The sequence below is a fragment of the Blastomyces gilchristii genome, assembly GCF_000003855.2.
Source record: "Blastomyces gilchristii SLH14081 genomic scaffold supercont1.2, whole genome shotgun sequence".
In the NCBI taxonomy this organism is placed as follows: domain Eukaryota; kingdom Fungi; phylum Ascomycota; class Eurotiomycetes; order Onygenales; family Ajellomycetaceae; genus Blastomyces; species Blastomyces gilchristii.
This window is the reverse complement of record NW_003101681.1, coordinates 492,319-510,026: the sequence shown is the minus strand read 5'-3', so window position 1 is coordinate 510,026 and position 17,708 is coordinate 492,319. Positions and strand designations below refer to the sequence as shown.

The window sequence follows — 17,708 nt, the reverse complement described above, 5'->3', positions numbered from 1 at the left end:
CCTTATAAGAAGAGTATGTTTATAATATTATCTTGTTAGAAGATGTCTAGATAATTATGATATTATTGAGAGAGTTTCATATAAGAATCTGTTATTATAACACAGAATAACTTTTCTAGAGTCTTTTTAATATTAGTTAGACTGATAGAATAGATTATCATATAATTCTGCTATCAGTAACTTCTTTTTCAGAGTATTTCATATGCATTGACAGAGATCTGTGTCAGATTCATGATCTTATAAGTGTCATCTTTGTGAATTCTATCATTGTTAGAGAATATCAAGCTTCTATTTCAAGTGTTCAATAAGATACCTTATTCAGATAGTCAGATAAGTTCTAATATAAGATCATAATCAAGATTATCAACTTTATATATATAGACATCTTTATATAGATGTTCTCTCACATCTATGATTAACTTTATCATGGAACAGATACAAATGTCTTTTGAATTATTAAATTCTGTAAGAAGTCAGAGTTTTAATAAGAAAATACACTGAAGATTATAATGTCTTATAACTGAAAATTTTATCATTGCATAGTAACATAGATCACTGTCTATTATGACTTTTATATTATACATGTTATCAATCACAGTAGATACAAGAATCATATCCATTGTCATTTTCTCTTTAAATTATTGTTGTTCAATCTCTTCAAGCTTCTGTTTATAAATTTGAACAGAAGCTAATCTTTTCTCTGTTTCATTAAGACATTCTCATAGTTATCTTCTGAATCTTTCTCTAATATAATGTGATTGATGTGGACAGGTGCTGATTCATTCTTTGAATGAGAAGACACTGATCTTCTCTCATGTGTTAAGATATATAAATTGATTGATAGTTGAAAGTATTATGTTCTGATCAGTTACAGTTAATGTACACTTCACATTGATATTGATCAGTGACTTCTTCAGAAGTGATCTCAGAGACTCAGAAGTCTGTTCAAACAGTGAAGACTCTTGCTTATGCATAGACATTCAAGTCTACTCAGTTCATAGCATCTGCATCATTGTTGTTATTCTTTAGCACAGATATGTAAGTGACTGAGATGTAACATCTTCTGTCACTGTTCTGTATACTCTTGAGCTTAATAAGACAGTCATTCAATATCTGAAGCTGTGTGCAGAAGTCTTTATAAGTCTGGTCTTTGTCTATGCTTATAAGAATCTGTAAGAGTTTGAAAGTCAATATCTTCTTAAGCATGCTAATCTTTATTTAATTCTCTCAAGATTGATCACCTGCTTCTAGAATCTTGATATCAAAGTCAGAAATGAATGTTGTAAGAGAAGTGTTTCTCTGTCAGATACTCTGTAATCAATCTAACACTTTCTATTATATGACAGTGTCTTGTAACAGAATATCAAGATATTTAATAATATTATCAGACATTCACAATGCTGATTCACATGCTTTCATTCATGAGTGAAACTTCTGTTTCATACAACTCTTCAATTGTTCATTGATATATCAATCTTGATTGATTAATAAACTAATGACATCTTTATCTATACTCAGTGTCATAAGCATTTTCATTCTTCATGATAAGTAGAGAGTGAGATCAGAAGTATTGAAATATGTAGAAGTATCTAAGCATTTCTTCAGTGCTTTTATATTCAATTCTATAGATGTTGAAATTGTATGAGTTAATTATTGAATCTCTTTGTATTGAAGTTGTTGAGTTGCATGCATATCAGCTATTTATTATTATTGTAATTTCAACATTGCTCAGAGTCACTGTGATATCATATCTATACTTATGTTTAAGAGTTTCATATTATTATTAGACATGATTGTATCAATTATTGAATATGTAATTGTATGAATATCTTATACATCTGAGTGTCAGAACTCTCAGGTCTTTCACTGATATTCTCTTTATAAGATCTTACTCTCTTTGTAAGATTTTATTACAGAGTCAGAGTGACTGATGAGCAAGCTTCTATCTGAAGACTCAGTGTTCACTTAACTGTTAACTGTTTCTCTATTTCTTACACATTGTTATGTGTTCAGATATCTCTTGATGAATAATCATTTCTAATGAGAAGATAATGTGTAAATAATCATTTTATAATAAGGAGACAATGAACATTTTTCTAGTGTAAGAGACCTACACTGAATAGATCAGTGTTATATTGATAGGTCTTATATAACAAAGAGAAAAACATTAGAGAAGAAAAAGAAAGAGAAAGTGTGAGAATCAGTGATTGAAGTGAATATTTATATGTGTATATAGTGATGTATTCAGTGAAGCTTCAGAGTGGAAGAATCTATACGCATTAGTAGCAGCTGAGGATTGATGATCAAGAATGGCCGAGAATCAGAGTGTATGCATTTGTGGCAGCTGAGAATCAGTGATTGAGAATGGCTGAGAATCAGAGCATACATGTTTGAGAATGGAGCGGTTGGAATCTGTGAAGTGTAACAGAATAGTCTATATGATTGATCGGGCGCAGCCCGCCACAATTCAATACTTAACTTAATAAGAAATTTCTGCACAGATAATTTCAATATTAACTGAATCAGATATAAATATGATATAAGTACTGAAGAAATGTCTAGATATCTCTATATATTTTAATACTTTTAATCTCACTCTCTACTTATCATGAAGATTGAACATGCTTATAAAACTAAGTGTAAATAAAGATATTATCAGTTCAAACTTCATTAACTAATTAAGATTAATATATTAATAATTGATTGAAGAACTACATGAAATAGAACTTTCATTCATGAATAAAGATATATGAATCAGTATTACATATATATGATAACATTATTAAATATCTTAATGTTCTGTTCAGAGACACTGCTATACAGCAGAAGATATTAGATTAATTACAGAGTACTTAACAGATAAATACTTCTCTCACAACATTTATCTCTGACTTTAATATCAAGATTTGAGAAGCAGGCAGTCAATTTTAAGAGACTTGAATAAGAATTAGTATGCTTAAGAAGACACTAACTTTTAAACTTCTACAATCTCTTATAAGTGTAGATAAAGACCTGACTTATAAAGACTTCTGTATACAACTTCAGACATTGAATGACTGTCGTATCAAGCTTAAGAGTATACAGAATAATAGTAGAAGATGTTACATCTCAGTCACTTATACATCTGTATTAAAGAATAATAATACAGATGCTATAAATTGAGTAGACTTAAATATCTATATATAAACAAGAGTCCTCATTATCTGAACAGGCTTCTGAGTCTCTGAGATCACTCTCAAAGAAGCTGCTGATTGACATTAATAAGAGATATATATCAATTATAACTGATTAGAATATATAGCTTTTAACTGCTGATCAGTTTATATATCTTCTTTTTCAAAAGAAAGATTAATACTGATAGTCTGTATTAACTATATTATATTAGAGAAAGATTCAGAAGATAACTATAAAGATACTCTGATGAAACAGAGAAAAGATTAGCTTCTGCTTAAACTTACAAGCAGAAGATTGAAGAGATTGAATGATAATAATTTGAAGAGAAAATAATAATGAATGCAATTCTTGTATCTACTATAATAGATAACATGTATAATATGAAAGTCATGATAGACAGCAGTCTATACTACTATGCTATGATTAAATCTTCGGTTGTAAGATACTGTAATCTTTAGTATATTCTCTTGTCAAGACTCTGACTTCTTGTAGAATTTAATAATTTAAAAGATATTTACATCTGCTATATAGTGAAACTAAATATAGATGTTAAAGAATATTAATATAAAGATACTTATATATATAAAGTTGATAATCTTAACTATAATCTTATATTAGAACTTGTCTGACTATCTAAACAAGACATCTTATTAAATACTTGAAACAGAAGTTTAATATTCTCTAATAATAATTAAGTTCATAAGAATGATGTTCACAAAACTATGAACCTGATACAGATTTCTGTCAATACTTATAAAATGCTCTGAAAGAGCTCTTAATGACATCACTGATAAGATCACTGATAGTAGAATTATATAATAATTTACTTCATCAGTCTGACTGATATTAAAAAAGCTCTAGAAAAGTTATTCTATATTATAATAACAGATTCTCATACAAAACTCTCTTAATAATATTATAAATATTTAAATATCTTTTAATAAGATAATGTTACAAATCTATCTCTCTTATAAGATTCAAAAGTAGATTACAGTATCAAGCTGAAAAAGAAAAATAATAAGAATTCTGAATCACTATGAGGCTCTCTTTATAATATATCTTAAGATAAACTTCTTCTTCTTCAAAGATACTCAATAATCTGTTAAATAAGAAATTTATATATATTAGTAACTCTTTCACTGCAGCTTCTATTCTCTTTGTAAAGAAATCAGGCAGAGAACACTGATTTTATATAGACTATTAAGAACTGAACAGATTGATAAAGAAAGACTGTTATCTCTTATCTCTTATCAATAAAACTCTAGTATATATTAGATAAGCTTAATAATTTATAAAGCTAGATGTTATTACTGTGTTTCATAAGATTCATATCACTGAAGAAGATGAATAACTTACAGCATTTCAAATATAATATAGTCTCTTTGAATAAGTAGTCATATCTTTTAAACAGTTAATACTCTTAGTATATTTCAGAAGATATTAACTGAGCACTCTGAGATTTTTAATAACTTTGCATCTGCTTATTTCAATGACATTCTCATCTTTACTGATAAGTTCAGAAAAGAATATCAGAAACATGTATGAAAAGTATTATAATATTTACAAGAAGCAGAACTATTAATAGATATAGACAAGTATAACTTTGAAGTCAAGAGTACAAAATATCTAGATTGTATCATAGAAGCTGATAAGAGAATCTGAATGAATTCTGAGAAAATTTCTACTATTCTTGAATGAGAAGCTTCTTGCACTGTGAAAGATATATAAAACTTCATTAAATTTACTAACTTCTATCAGTGATTTATATAAAACTTCTCAGATATTACTAGATTACTTACAGAACTTATTAAGAAGAACTCAGTATTTCAATAATCAGTGAACACTGAAGCTGTATTTATACAGATAAAGAAGATGTTCATTAATACTTCTCTACTAATAATATTTAACTCTGACTGTGAAACAGTTATTGAAGCTGACTTCTCTGACTATATTATAGAGAAAGCTATATTATAATATAATAATAAAGATATCTTATAATTATACATCTTTATATCTAAGAAGCTAAGTTCTGTTGAATACAATTATAAGATCTATAATAAGAAACTTCTCATAATAGTGCACTGTTTAGAAGAATAAGACTTTAAACTCTGAAGTGTCTAGACTGGCCGCCGGGACCATGAATTTCATGTTTGATCCCATTTGGTCTGGTCCCATACATTTCTTGGCGTGAATCCCGCTGGGACTAGTCATTAAAAAAACATGCAAAGTGACCATATATGAGATCTTAAAATGAAACTATGACTTGAAAAAAATGAGAAAGTAGTCTCATTTGATCTCATTTAGTCTCATTGTTGACATAAAGTTACTATTTTTAGACATTTTAAGGTTTTTTTTAGACTATTTTTAATTTTTTAAAAAGTAACACTTTTTGATAACACTCAAATGAGATTTAAAGTCATTTAAAGCAATAAAAATAATTTAAATTGAGAAGTGGAAATCATGGTCTCATTTGAAAAATGTGACAAGAGTAGACAGTAAGTCTCACTGAGACAGTATGAAACTACTATTGAATGTTAAAACCGTGTAATGAGATCGGTCGAATTGATAATGAGACTATCAAAAAATCTGGTCCTGGTCCCAGACACGGTCACACGGTCAGTCTAGAAGTGTCTTCAAATTTAAGATAATCACAGAATATAAGAATCTCAAGTATTTTATAATTACTTATAAACTTACTGAATAGCAGATGTAATGATCTGAGCTATTAAGTGGTTTTTATTTCATAATACACTATCATCTTAGCAGTCAGAACTCAATGACAAATGCTCTTTTATAATAAGAGTAAGATATATCTTCTGATGTAACAGATACTTATTAAATAAACTGAGAGCACTGACTCTTGAATCTGAAGATACTAGTTAACTATAATGAAATCACTTATAACACTATACATACTTCTCTAATAAGAACTATTATCAGTGTTATGACTTCTCTTAAATCTACACTGAATGAATTGTGACATACAACAGCTGAGACTGATAAACTTTTTTAAATACTCACTGAAGCAGTATATCAAGAAGTACTTCAATTTCTCTCAGAACTATATATAAGAACTGATATCTCAGAATACTTAATTAATGATAATAATACTCTGTAATTTTATAAATAACACTGAGTCTCTTAATCTGAACTCTTACATATCAGTATAATGTAAGAGATGTATGATTTGTATATAATTAGTCACTCAGATTATGAGTAATTATATTAAATAATCTCTCAAGAGTTCTACTGATCTAAAATATTAAACAGTATCAGACACTTTATCTGAAACTGCAATCATTATTTCTCTATTATCTTATAAAAAGATTATAGAAAAGGTCTACTAAAACTACTTAATATTTCTGATAGAATCTGATAAGATGTAGTAATTAACTTCACTATTAATCTCTCTGAGAGTAAGAGTTGTAGAAATATTCTGATTATTATTAATTAATTAAGCAAAGATGTAATATTGAAACTCTGTAATAAGATAAATACTGAATAGATTATTAAAGCTTTCTTACAAAGCTTATTCTATTAGATGTATGACTTACTGAGATCTATAGTATCTGATTAAGACTGTTAATTTATAAGTACTCTCTGAACAAGAATCTATCAAGTTTTTAAGATTATACACTATTTATTAACTACTTATTACTCTGAGACTGATAATGCATCAGAATGAATAATTCAGACTGTAATGAATTATCTTTAGAAGTTCTATAATTACTTATAAGATGATTGATATAATCTTCTTCTATACAGAGAGATTGTTATCAATGATTAAGATGCTGTTTTAACAGATATAAGCCTGTTCTTTCTTATATATAATTATTATATGAAGATGTTAAATCTTCTAGAGATTACACAGTTCACACTGAATCTCTGCAGTTTAATTCAGATTACTAATAATATAGTAATAAAGCTTTAAGACATCTATAACTGAGTAAAAGTCTTCATAATAAGCACTAAATAAGATTAAGAGAATTAAATTAATATTCACTGAGATCTCACTGAGTAATATAAGATAGAAGATCTGATGTGATTGAATCTTAAAAATATACAGATTACATACTTATCTTATACACTGAACTATTGCTATGTTAAATACAAAGTAATAGAGCCCCGGTGGCTGAATGGTTAATGCGGCCACTCAGTAGCACCTTGGCATGGGAAACCAAGGCACATGAGTTCGAAACATGCAGAGAATACATTAAATCTGAAAGTCAAGCACCTCAGGTTTTTAATAAATACAGAGATGTACAAATTGCTTCAATGAATTGCTCTATGTTCCTGAGCTGGGAAGTTATTATCACATGTATGTAATTGTCACTTCTTTGTATTTTCCTATGTTCTTGTTATCTTGGCGTGGTCTCAATACCTGTATTTCCTTCTGTATAATCAACACTTGACCTGTATTTAACATCACGCAAGGACTCATCATAAGCTTCGCTTGCATATGAGTATAATGAAAGAATAATAATAATAATAATAATAATAATAATAATAATACAAAGTAATAGAAGTTCTAGATAGTCACAACTATTATATTAATATATTATTAGAAATTTATAATGTCTTTCATACAAGCTTGCTTTATCATGCTTAGACTGGCCGCTGAGATCATGAATTTCATGTTTAATCTCATTTAATCTAGTCTCATACATTTCTTGATGTGAATTCTGCTGAGACTAATTATTAAAAAAACATACAAAGTGACTATATATCAGATCTCAAAATAAGACTATGGCTTGGAAAAAATAAGAAAGTAGTCTCATTTAATCTCATTTAGTCTCATTCTTGACATAAAGTTACTATTTTTAGACATTTTAAGGTTTTTTTAAGGCTATTTTTAATTTTTTAAAAAGTAACACTTTTTGATAACACTTAAATAAGATTTAAAGTCATTTAAAGCAATAAAAATAATTTAAATTATGAAGTGAAAATCATAATCTTATTTGAAAAATATAATAAGAGTAGATAGTAAGTCTCACTGAGACAGTATAAGACTACTATCTAATGTTAAAATCATGTAATGAGATCAGTTAAATTAATAATGAGATCATCAAATATTCTGATTCTAGTTTCAGATATAGTTACACAGTCAGTCTAATCATACTGTTATTAATTCATTTCCTTCTCAACTGACTTTTAACTGACAGCTGCCAGAAATCATAGAAGAAGATAATGAACTTAAATAAGAGATTGAAAATATTCTTGATAAAAGATCTTATAGTTATGTCTAGATATATTTTATGAAATAAGTTAGCTATAATTATCTGATCTGAAGTCTGAGCTCTGTGTTATCTGAAATAGCAGCTCTTAACTGATGAGAACTACATGTCTGCAACTCTATCACTCAAACCTTACTTCTGAAAGAAGAAGACTAATGTAACAGACTGTATCTGATTATAAGACTATTTTATTACACTTCATAGATTTCTGCTATAAGTTTTGACTCTTCTGCTGAAAGCTCTGATTCTCAGTCATTAATTCTCAGCTGAAGAACTCACAGAGTTTCTATTCTCTTACTCTGAAGCTTTACCTTATACATATATAAATATTTAGTCTAATCACTGATTCTTATACTTTCTCTTTTATTTTTCTTCTTTAACATTTTTCACTTTTGTTATATAAGATCTATATCTTAATACTGATCTATTCAGTGTAGACCTCTTACAATTTTCTTCTCACAGTCAAAAATTTCAACTAAAATATTATAAAGAATAAATTTCTCTCATTTCTTATCTTTTTTAGATAAAATTAGTATTTTTAACGGAAATTTCATTACTGTTTTTCATATATTTTTATTCTCAATGAGAAATTGTGTATTGAACTTAGATATTGTAGTTAAAATAATAAAATTTTCAAAGAAAGAAAAATTTTTATTAAATCTATATAAATTAACTGATAAGATTATAAATTTCATATTTAATTTTATTTAATTTAATTTTATACATTTTTTAATGTGAGTCTTATCAGAACTAAGCATCAAAAAAATCTGAAAATAAACTATTTTTTTTAGAAATGATGTGAAAAATAACTAGATTTAATTTAAAAATAGTGAAATAGAAGTAATTTCTTAGAATAAATAGTGAACAATAATTATTCTTCAAAAATCAGAATAAGACTGAGACTGAAAATCAAATTCAATCTCATTCAATTCATTCAATTCATTTAGTAATTGCTTATATAATTAGAATTTAATAATAATTATTAAAAACACTTATTATTATTATTATTATTATTATTATTATTATTTTTCAATTATAAATGTATACAGTCAGAAACTATGATATTTATCTGAGAACTTCAGTTCTCAGAGTTTTTGTAGTATTTATATAGTTGATGAAAAAGTTTTTAAAGTAGTTAAGTATATTATAAGAAGCTAGCTGCTACGTAGCTTTTTATAGAAGCTTGTAATTACTGATCACATGAATCAGCAGCTGTAGTAACTATATAAGTGAAAGCAGTCAGTTTGTAAAAGAAGTAATTTAACACTTCTTCTAACTATTACTCTGTCTGAGTAAATTTTTACAATTTAGCAAAGTAGCTGTATAACTAGGAAATGAGATTTACATATAAAATTAAAAGTATTTTTTATCAAAGATTTTACAGAAGACCAATAGAAATTAAAGAATAAATATAAAAAAAGATTTTACAGAAGACTAATAGAAATTAAAGAATAAATATAAAAAAAACAGTAAAAATAAATAAATAAACTATCAAAGAAGTAATAAGCTGATAAAACTCTGTATCTGTCAGAACATTTTCAGAGCTTTTTTAACTATAAATATTTAAATTCTTATGTTAATCAGAGTGTTTTTATAAATCTCAGCTATTAAAGCTTTTATTAAAATATTTAAGTAATTCAATAGCTTATCAATATTTAAACTTATTAAAAGATTTAAAGTCAGAGAGTGAGTTAAGAATGAATTTTATAAAAGTTTTTACAACTTAAGAATTAATCATTCTGAATTCTTTCAATATTAATTTGATATTAATGATTTGTAACAGCTTGATATCACTGTTATTCTTCTCAATTTTCATACTTAAATAATAGTTTACAGATTTCAAATTCTTCACTGTAAATTAATCAGTGATTTGATAAAATATCTGTTCAATAATATCTGTATCAGAGTCTATTAACTTAATATTATTCATATAAAAAGTGAGAAATATTTGAGAATCTCTTTTAAATCAGAGACTCTTATCATGATAAGAGAATTCAAAGTCAATATTCTTAAAATAATTTGTAAGTAAATTGAATCACAGATAAAGAGTCTGTTTGAGACTGTAGAGAGACTGCAGAAGTTGATATATATAATTAATATTATTATCAAATTCAGTCAGCTGTTTCATATAAAACTAGTTATTAAGTAAAAAATCTATATTCAGAAACACTGTGATAAAATCAATCTAATAGATATTTTAAGTTTTCATCACTATCACTGTAAGTATAATACAGATGATGAAGATGAAAATAATAGAAGTATAAATATTACTAAAATTAACACTTTTTTATTAATAAAAGCTCTGAATAATTTATTTTATCTTGTAAAATAATACATCACTATTCATATCAGTTTTAACATAATAAACTCAACAATTATCAAGAATCTAAGATTTTAGAGTTAATTTATTCACAATTTTGAAAATTTTATTTTTAGTTGCAGAGTCAAGCTCTTTCTTAGACTGGCTGCTGAGACTATGAATTTCATATTTAATCATATTTAATCTGATCTCATACATTTCTTAGCATGAATCCCGCTGAGACTAATTATTAAAAAAACATGCAAAGTGACTATTCATCAGATCTCAAAATGAGACTAAACTGATCACTGAGATTATGAATTTTATATTTACTTTCATTTGATCTGATCTCATACATTTCTTGATGTAAATCTCACTGAGACTAATCATTAAAAAAACATGCAAAGTGACTATATATCAGATCTCAAAATGAGGTCATGACTTAGAAAAAATAAGAAAGTGATCTCATTTGATTTCATTTAATTCTATTCTTGGCATAAAGTTACTATGTTTAGACATTTTAAGGGTTTTTTTAAAACTATTTTTAATTTTTTAAAAAGTAACGCTTTTTGATAACACTCAAATGAGATTTAAAGTCATTTAAAGCAATAAAAATAACTTAAATTGAAAAGTGAAAATCATGGTCTTATTTGAAAAATGTGATAAGAGTAGACAGTAAGTCTCACTGAGATAGTATGAAACTACTATCTAATCTTAAAACTGTGTAATGAGATTAGTTAAATTGATAATAAGACTATTAAATATTCTGATTCTGATTCTAGACACGGTCACACGGTCAGTCTAAATGAGATTATGACTTAGAAAAAATAAGAAAGTGATCTCATTTAATCTCATTTAGTTTCATTCTTGATATAAAGTCATAATTTTTAGACATTTTAAGATTTTCTTTAGACTATTTTTAATTTTTTAAAAAGTAACACTTTTTGATAACACTCAAATGAGATTCAAAGTCATTTAAAGTAATAAAAAGAATTTAAATTGACAAGTGAAAATCATGATCTCATTTGAAAAATATGATAACAGTAGATAGTAAGTCTCACTGAGACACTATGAGACTACTATCTAATCTTAAAACTGTGTAATCAGATTAATTAAATTAGTAATGAAATCAGCAAATATTCTGATTCTAGTTTTAGATATAGTCACACGGTCAGTCTACTCTTTCTTCATAGTAATTATTTAAGTATTTTTTTATAAAGATGTAATCATCTTTTTATATATTTGCAGAATATTAATCTCTGTAATTGTATTAGAGCCTCTTCACACAGTATATATTTTAAATATATAATAGAGCTGAAACTCAATAACAGATAATACTTTTAAGAGATCAGAGTTGAAAGTAGTAGCATTTTTCAGAAACTTTTCATACTTTTTAAAATGAGTTAGTAACTTCACATTAATTTTTTTTCTAAAACATTTTACTTTGCAGTCTGTGACTATAACTGCAGATGAGAGAGAAGTGTTTTTAACTGATATTTATACAAAGAGAAATTTCTTCTGCAGAAGTGCAGAAATTAATAAATAATTAACTTAAGTGAAATTATCTGCAGTCAGTGTGTAATATATATTGATTGTGTTGCAATTATTAAACACAGAGCTTACTAATCATAATAATGTGATATTTTTATTGAATTTCACACTGTTGAATATAATAACTTCATCTTTTACAAAGTTTCATATTCTATATATTATTTCACTATAATATTCAATCAAAATTATTTATTTACTGCATTTAGCAAACTTGTTATATTCCTTTCAAAAACTTTTTTTGAAAATGTAAACAGATAATTCAATTACTTATAAGTCACTGCTGTGCAAAAAAAAGCTGGTCTTTCATCTTTATAAAAAGTTATGAGGATTCAGTTCTTCAATGAACAGTGTTCAAGAATAAGAGAATACTTATTAAACTATATTAATGTATAGTATCACTGTAAACACAGTCTTTACCTTATAGCTTAACTGATAAACCTACTTGTATTATTATAACACAAGCTTTTGAAATAACAGTTTGAATAAACTGTTCTACTACACTATTTTGATTAAGAGAATAGAGCTTCATTGACTCTTATTTAACATTAAATTCAGTGAGAACTGCTTATATCTATTAATCACTTATTTCAACAGTTCTGTTAAAATATATAAATACGACTTTTATACTCAGATTCTGAAGATGTTTAAATTGAAAATCAGTAACATTCAATAGCTGATCTTTGTTCTTAAAAAAATAAACAGTTTTATAATATATAATATTATTCATTATAAAAAAATAGTTATCGGTAGTCTTGAAAAGAAAAAGAGAATTTATGAAAAGTATTAAAGAATTTACTATTATCTATAATATTAAAATACAGATGAGTACTATGAATATATTCTCTTATTATAAAAATCTGCAAGATTTTCTTTTTTACTTTTATAAGTTTACAAGTTTCACAGAATGATATATTCATACTTCTTTTAATTACAATATCAGAGATGAGATATTTTGTCAATTATTAAATATCAGTAATATTCAGATATTCTAGACAAATATATTATATAAAAAATATATTAATATAATTTAAAAGTATCTGTATAACTGTAGCTAGAGCAACTTTACATATATTATAAATTAAATAAACACAATGATTTATTTTCACTGTATAAAATTATTAATTATATTTATTAATCATTTCAAAATCAATAATATAACTGTTTTTATTTCAAAAGAGTTTAAAGTCAAATTCTTTATTAACAAGTTAATTAAAACTTAAGAAATTATAGAAAACTGCTGATAAGTAATAAATATTTTGAAAATTCAATTTGATTTCATTTATATGAATGCGGATCTCATTAATATCAGTAAATATAATTAATTCACTGGTGATTTTCTTTGCTGAGTCAAGTTTTTCTTTATTATCAAAAGTGTGTATATATTTGAAAATACTTCTGTCAGATATCATGATGTAGAATACTACAGTGTTTAAGTATTATAAAAAAATGTTAAAAACTGTAAGTAGTAGATAATATTTTTACAGTTGATATGAAACTGAAGTTTTTTTCATTGATGAAAAATATTGCATTTCTTTCAGTATAGTATTCAATTACAGAGTAGTTGATTCTTTGATGTTTTAATAATTGATTTTTTAAGTTCTTAAGAAAGTAATCAGTTTCATCATGTTCATGATAAGTGTAATAGGCCTGGTGATATACTGATTAGAACATTTATTCTCAGAGAAGAAGACTGTTGATTGAGGCTTTATTTACAGAGTGAAGTGAAGCAAATATATGATGAAAACCCTGATTATTAAAAGTGAAGAATTTCCTTTTTAAGGTTCTTGGCATGAATACAGCCCACTGATGGATGTAGAATTAAGTGAAGCATAATTCCATGACATTGCACTATTATATCATCTACTTCATACAGATTCTTGAATAGATAACATATCTGATTAACAATCTACTCTGTACAGACTCTTGAATAGATAATGCATCTGATCAACCACCTCTTATAGATTCTTAAGAATGAATAATATATCAAAAGCCTGTGTTCACTGCTTACAAAATCAGTCTCTTAATTAATTTATTTCTTTACAGTGTTCTACTACTTCTACAGCTGTCTGTCTTCAATACTACACTCAGAGAACTCAGGTATTATAATCTTCTCTCATTACTAGACTGACCGCTGGAATCATGAATTTCATGTTTAATTTCATTTGATCTAATCTCATACATTTCTTGATGTGAATCCTGCTGGGACTAGTCATTAAAAAAACATGCAAAGTGACTATATATTAGATCTTAAAATGAAATCATGACTTGAAAAAAATAAGACAGTGATCTCATTTGGTCTCATTTAGTCTTATTCTTGATATAAAGTTACTATTTTTAGACATTTTAGGGTTTTTTTTAGATTATTTTTAATTTTTTAAAAAGTAACACTTTTTGATAACACTCAAATGAGATTTAAAGTCATTTAAAGTAATAAAAATAATTTAAATTGAGAAGTAAAAATCATGATCTCATTTGAAAAATGTGATAAGAGTAGACAGTAAGTCTCACTGAGACAGTATGAGACTACTATCTAATGTTAAAACTGTGTAATGAGATCAGTCGAATTGATAATAAAACTATCAAAAAATCTGATTCTGGTCTCAGACACAGTTATATAATCAGTCTACTTATTACATCTTTTCTATCACTGATTATCTCTTTACACTGTGTAGAACTGTAAATGAATATATACAGTAAAATCAGATTCTTCTACAGTCATAGATTCTGTGATAAATAAGTCTAAACTCTCTCTATCATTCTAGATATATCAATACTTTATATAATTAATAGCTGTCTTTTACATCTGTGTAAGAATAAGTGCTTACAGATGATTATTCAGATGTTTACAGCTTGATATAATATATACTGTTAACTACTAGAAGTATTCACAGTAGAAAGATAAAATGTAGAAGTTAAATATATAATAGTATTCAAGCTGAGTTATAAATAGTATTCATGAACTTCAGTCTATATAGTTGTATATAATCAAGAGCTGCTAACTCTATTAATTACATAAGAGATAGAAAATAGAGATAAAGAATCTGCAAGAAGTGGGATTTCCTACAGTCTGTGAACAGTCTATTGAAACAGATATATTATCTGAGATTAAGTTTTATTACTGTGAGATTTATAGTTCTGATATATCTTTATTAACAGCAGTCTATAAAAAGAAAAGTATTATTCAAAGAGCTCACTATATTATCAGATGTTATAGAGAATATCTCTTATTAACTTCATTCTTAACTCAATTAAGAAAACAGCTGCAGTCATTATCTTTAATAATTAATTCATCTCTCAGTTCTACAGATCTCTCTTCAGTCTTTCATCAATCATCTGTGTTATCATTCAACTCATTCTCAAGTCAATCTTATTTCATCTTTAGAGACATACTTTCACTGTAGTTACAGTTCTATCTCTTTTATTAATAAGCTGTAAAATCAATCTTGCAGAGTCTTCTGTTTTGAGCTTAGCTCTGCAATGTCTTTGTACACAGAGGCTCGTGTGCATTAAGATATTTTAGTAACTAGTGTAGTTAGTTAAGAGAGTCAATATGAATAAGTTATATAACAGAGCAACCAACCGCCCCACCACGAACTCGCTCAATCTTTCGAATAAGAACCCGCCGATAGATCCATCGAATAGCCCTCGATCATACGAGCATTTTGACCCCATCGCCGACTGCATACCCCGTGTGGTGGTGGAGTTATCCAGCCAAACGTGAACCAAAGTGTGGGACTATCTCCCGTCCACCCCTACCACACCACAACCCCGGGTCCAATTGCCATACAAATTGTAAGATGAAGAGACCTAGCCCTATGCGCCAATCTTCTTGATTTTGGAAGATCCCCGACCCGTGATTGCGAAGATATTTGAAGAGCAATCACTGTGAAAACCCTGTCTGTCTTTGATGTTCCAAACATCAACGCCAAGTCCCATCCATGTACCGCCCTTCCCAATCTGGCTCATCTCTGGCAGAAAAATACAAAAAGATACCTTGGCAACAGTATTCAGTACATAATCAGCAGTAGACTGACCGTGTGACTGTGTCTGGGACCAGGACCAAACTTTACAGTTGTCATGTTGCCTAAAAGCATTACTTCTGATCATGGTTTATATTCATCACATTAATCTCAAATCACATTATTTCAAATATTAAAGATTTTGAATTCACTTTTCAAATAAAAATCTAATCTTAAATAAAGAATATATTTGAATTCTTAGTCACATTTTCATTCTGATTTCATTATTGAGAATGATATTAAATGAGATTATAAAATTATTTCTCACTTACATAATATCATAATATAGTACTCTTTTGTTAAAAATTTAATAGAGAGTATTATTAAATATTATTACTTTTCTGAACACAGATTATAATTTATATAATTTTAATTATAAAAAAAATATAAAATATAAAAAATAATAAAAAAATAAAAAATAAAATAAAAATAAGAAAAAATCACAATGAAAAAAAAAGAGAAAGAAAAAAAAATAAAAGAAAAAGAAAAAAATAAAAAATAAAAAAAAAAAAAACTAAGATTGCAGAGCTGCAGTATTTTTAAAATACTTACTTCTCAGAGTTTTTATAATATTTATTATTAACTATGTATTTCTCATAATGAGAGTAATATAGCTCTGATAAATTATTGTCTTAATATTATCTAATAAATAATCAGTATATATCTATATAAATGTGAATAATTAGAAAATATATACTTAAAAAGTATGATCAGAGTTAGACTGGCTACTGAGACTATAAATTTCACATTTGATCTTATTTGATCTGATCTCATACATTTCTTGACATGAATTCTGCTGAGACTAGTCATTAAAAAAACATGCAAAGTAACTATATATCAGATCTTAAAATGAAATCATAACTTGAAAAAAATGAGAAAGTAGTCTCATTTGATCTTATTTAATCTCATTCTTAACATAAAGTTACTATTTTAAGACATTTTAAGGTTTTTTTTAGACTATTTTTAATTTTTTAAAAAGTAACGCTTTTTGGTAATGCTCAAATGAGATTTAAAGTCATTTAAAGCAATAAAAATAATTTAAATTGAGAAGTGGAAATCATGGTTTCATTTAAAAAATGTGATAAGAGTAGACAGTAAGTCTCACTGAAACAGTATGAGACTACTATCTAATGTTAAAACTGTGTAATGAAATCAGTTGAATTGATAATGAGACTATCAAAAAATCTGGTCCTGGTTGCAGACACGGTCACACAGTTAGTCTAATCAGAGTGAACTCTGCTGCTACTTGAATAATATTAAGAACAGAATACTGAAATTAATAATTTCTCTTATTAATTTCACAGATAAGATATACAAAGATAATCTTAAGAAATATAAGATTTCTTAACTTCTGATAAAAACAGATCTTATAGAGAGACTCTATTTTCATAATATCAGAGACTGAGTATTATTAAAAAGTATTACTTTTAT

General features: G+C 26.6%; 1 protein-coding gene across 1 annotated transcript; it reads right to left on the bottom strand.

Annotated features, from left to right (window-relative positions):
• Positions 1–15,834: 15,834 nt before the first annotated feature.
• Positions 15,835–16,219, bottom strand: BDBG_00903 (uncharacterized protein; the record flags this gene model as incomplete). The annotated part of the gene is made up of 2 exons (XM_031720100.1): positions 15,835–15,993; positions 16,020–16,219. Coding segments are annotated over 2 exons (359 nt in total), but the record flags the coding sequence as incomplete, so codon positions are not given.
• Positions 16,220–17,708: the final 1,489 nt, after the last annotated feature.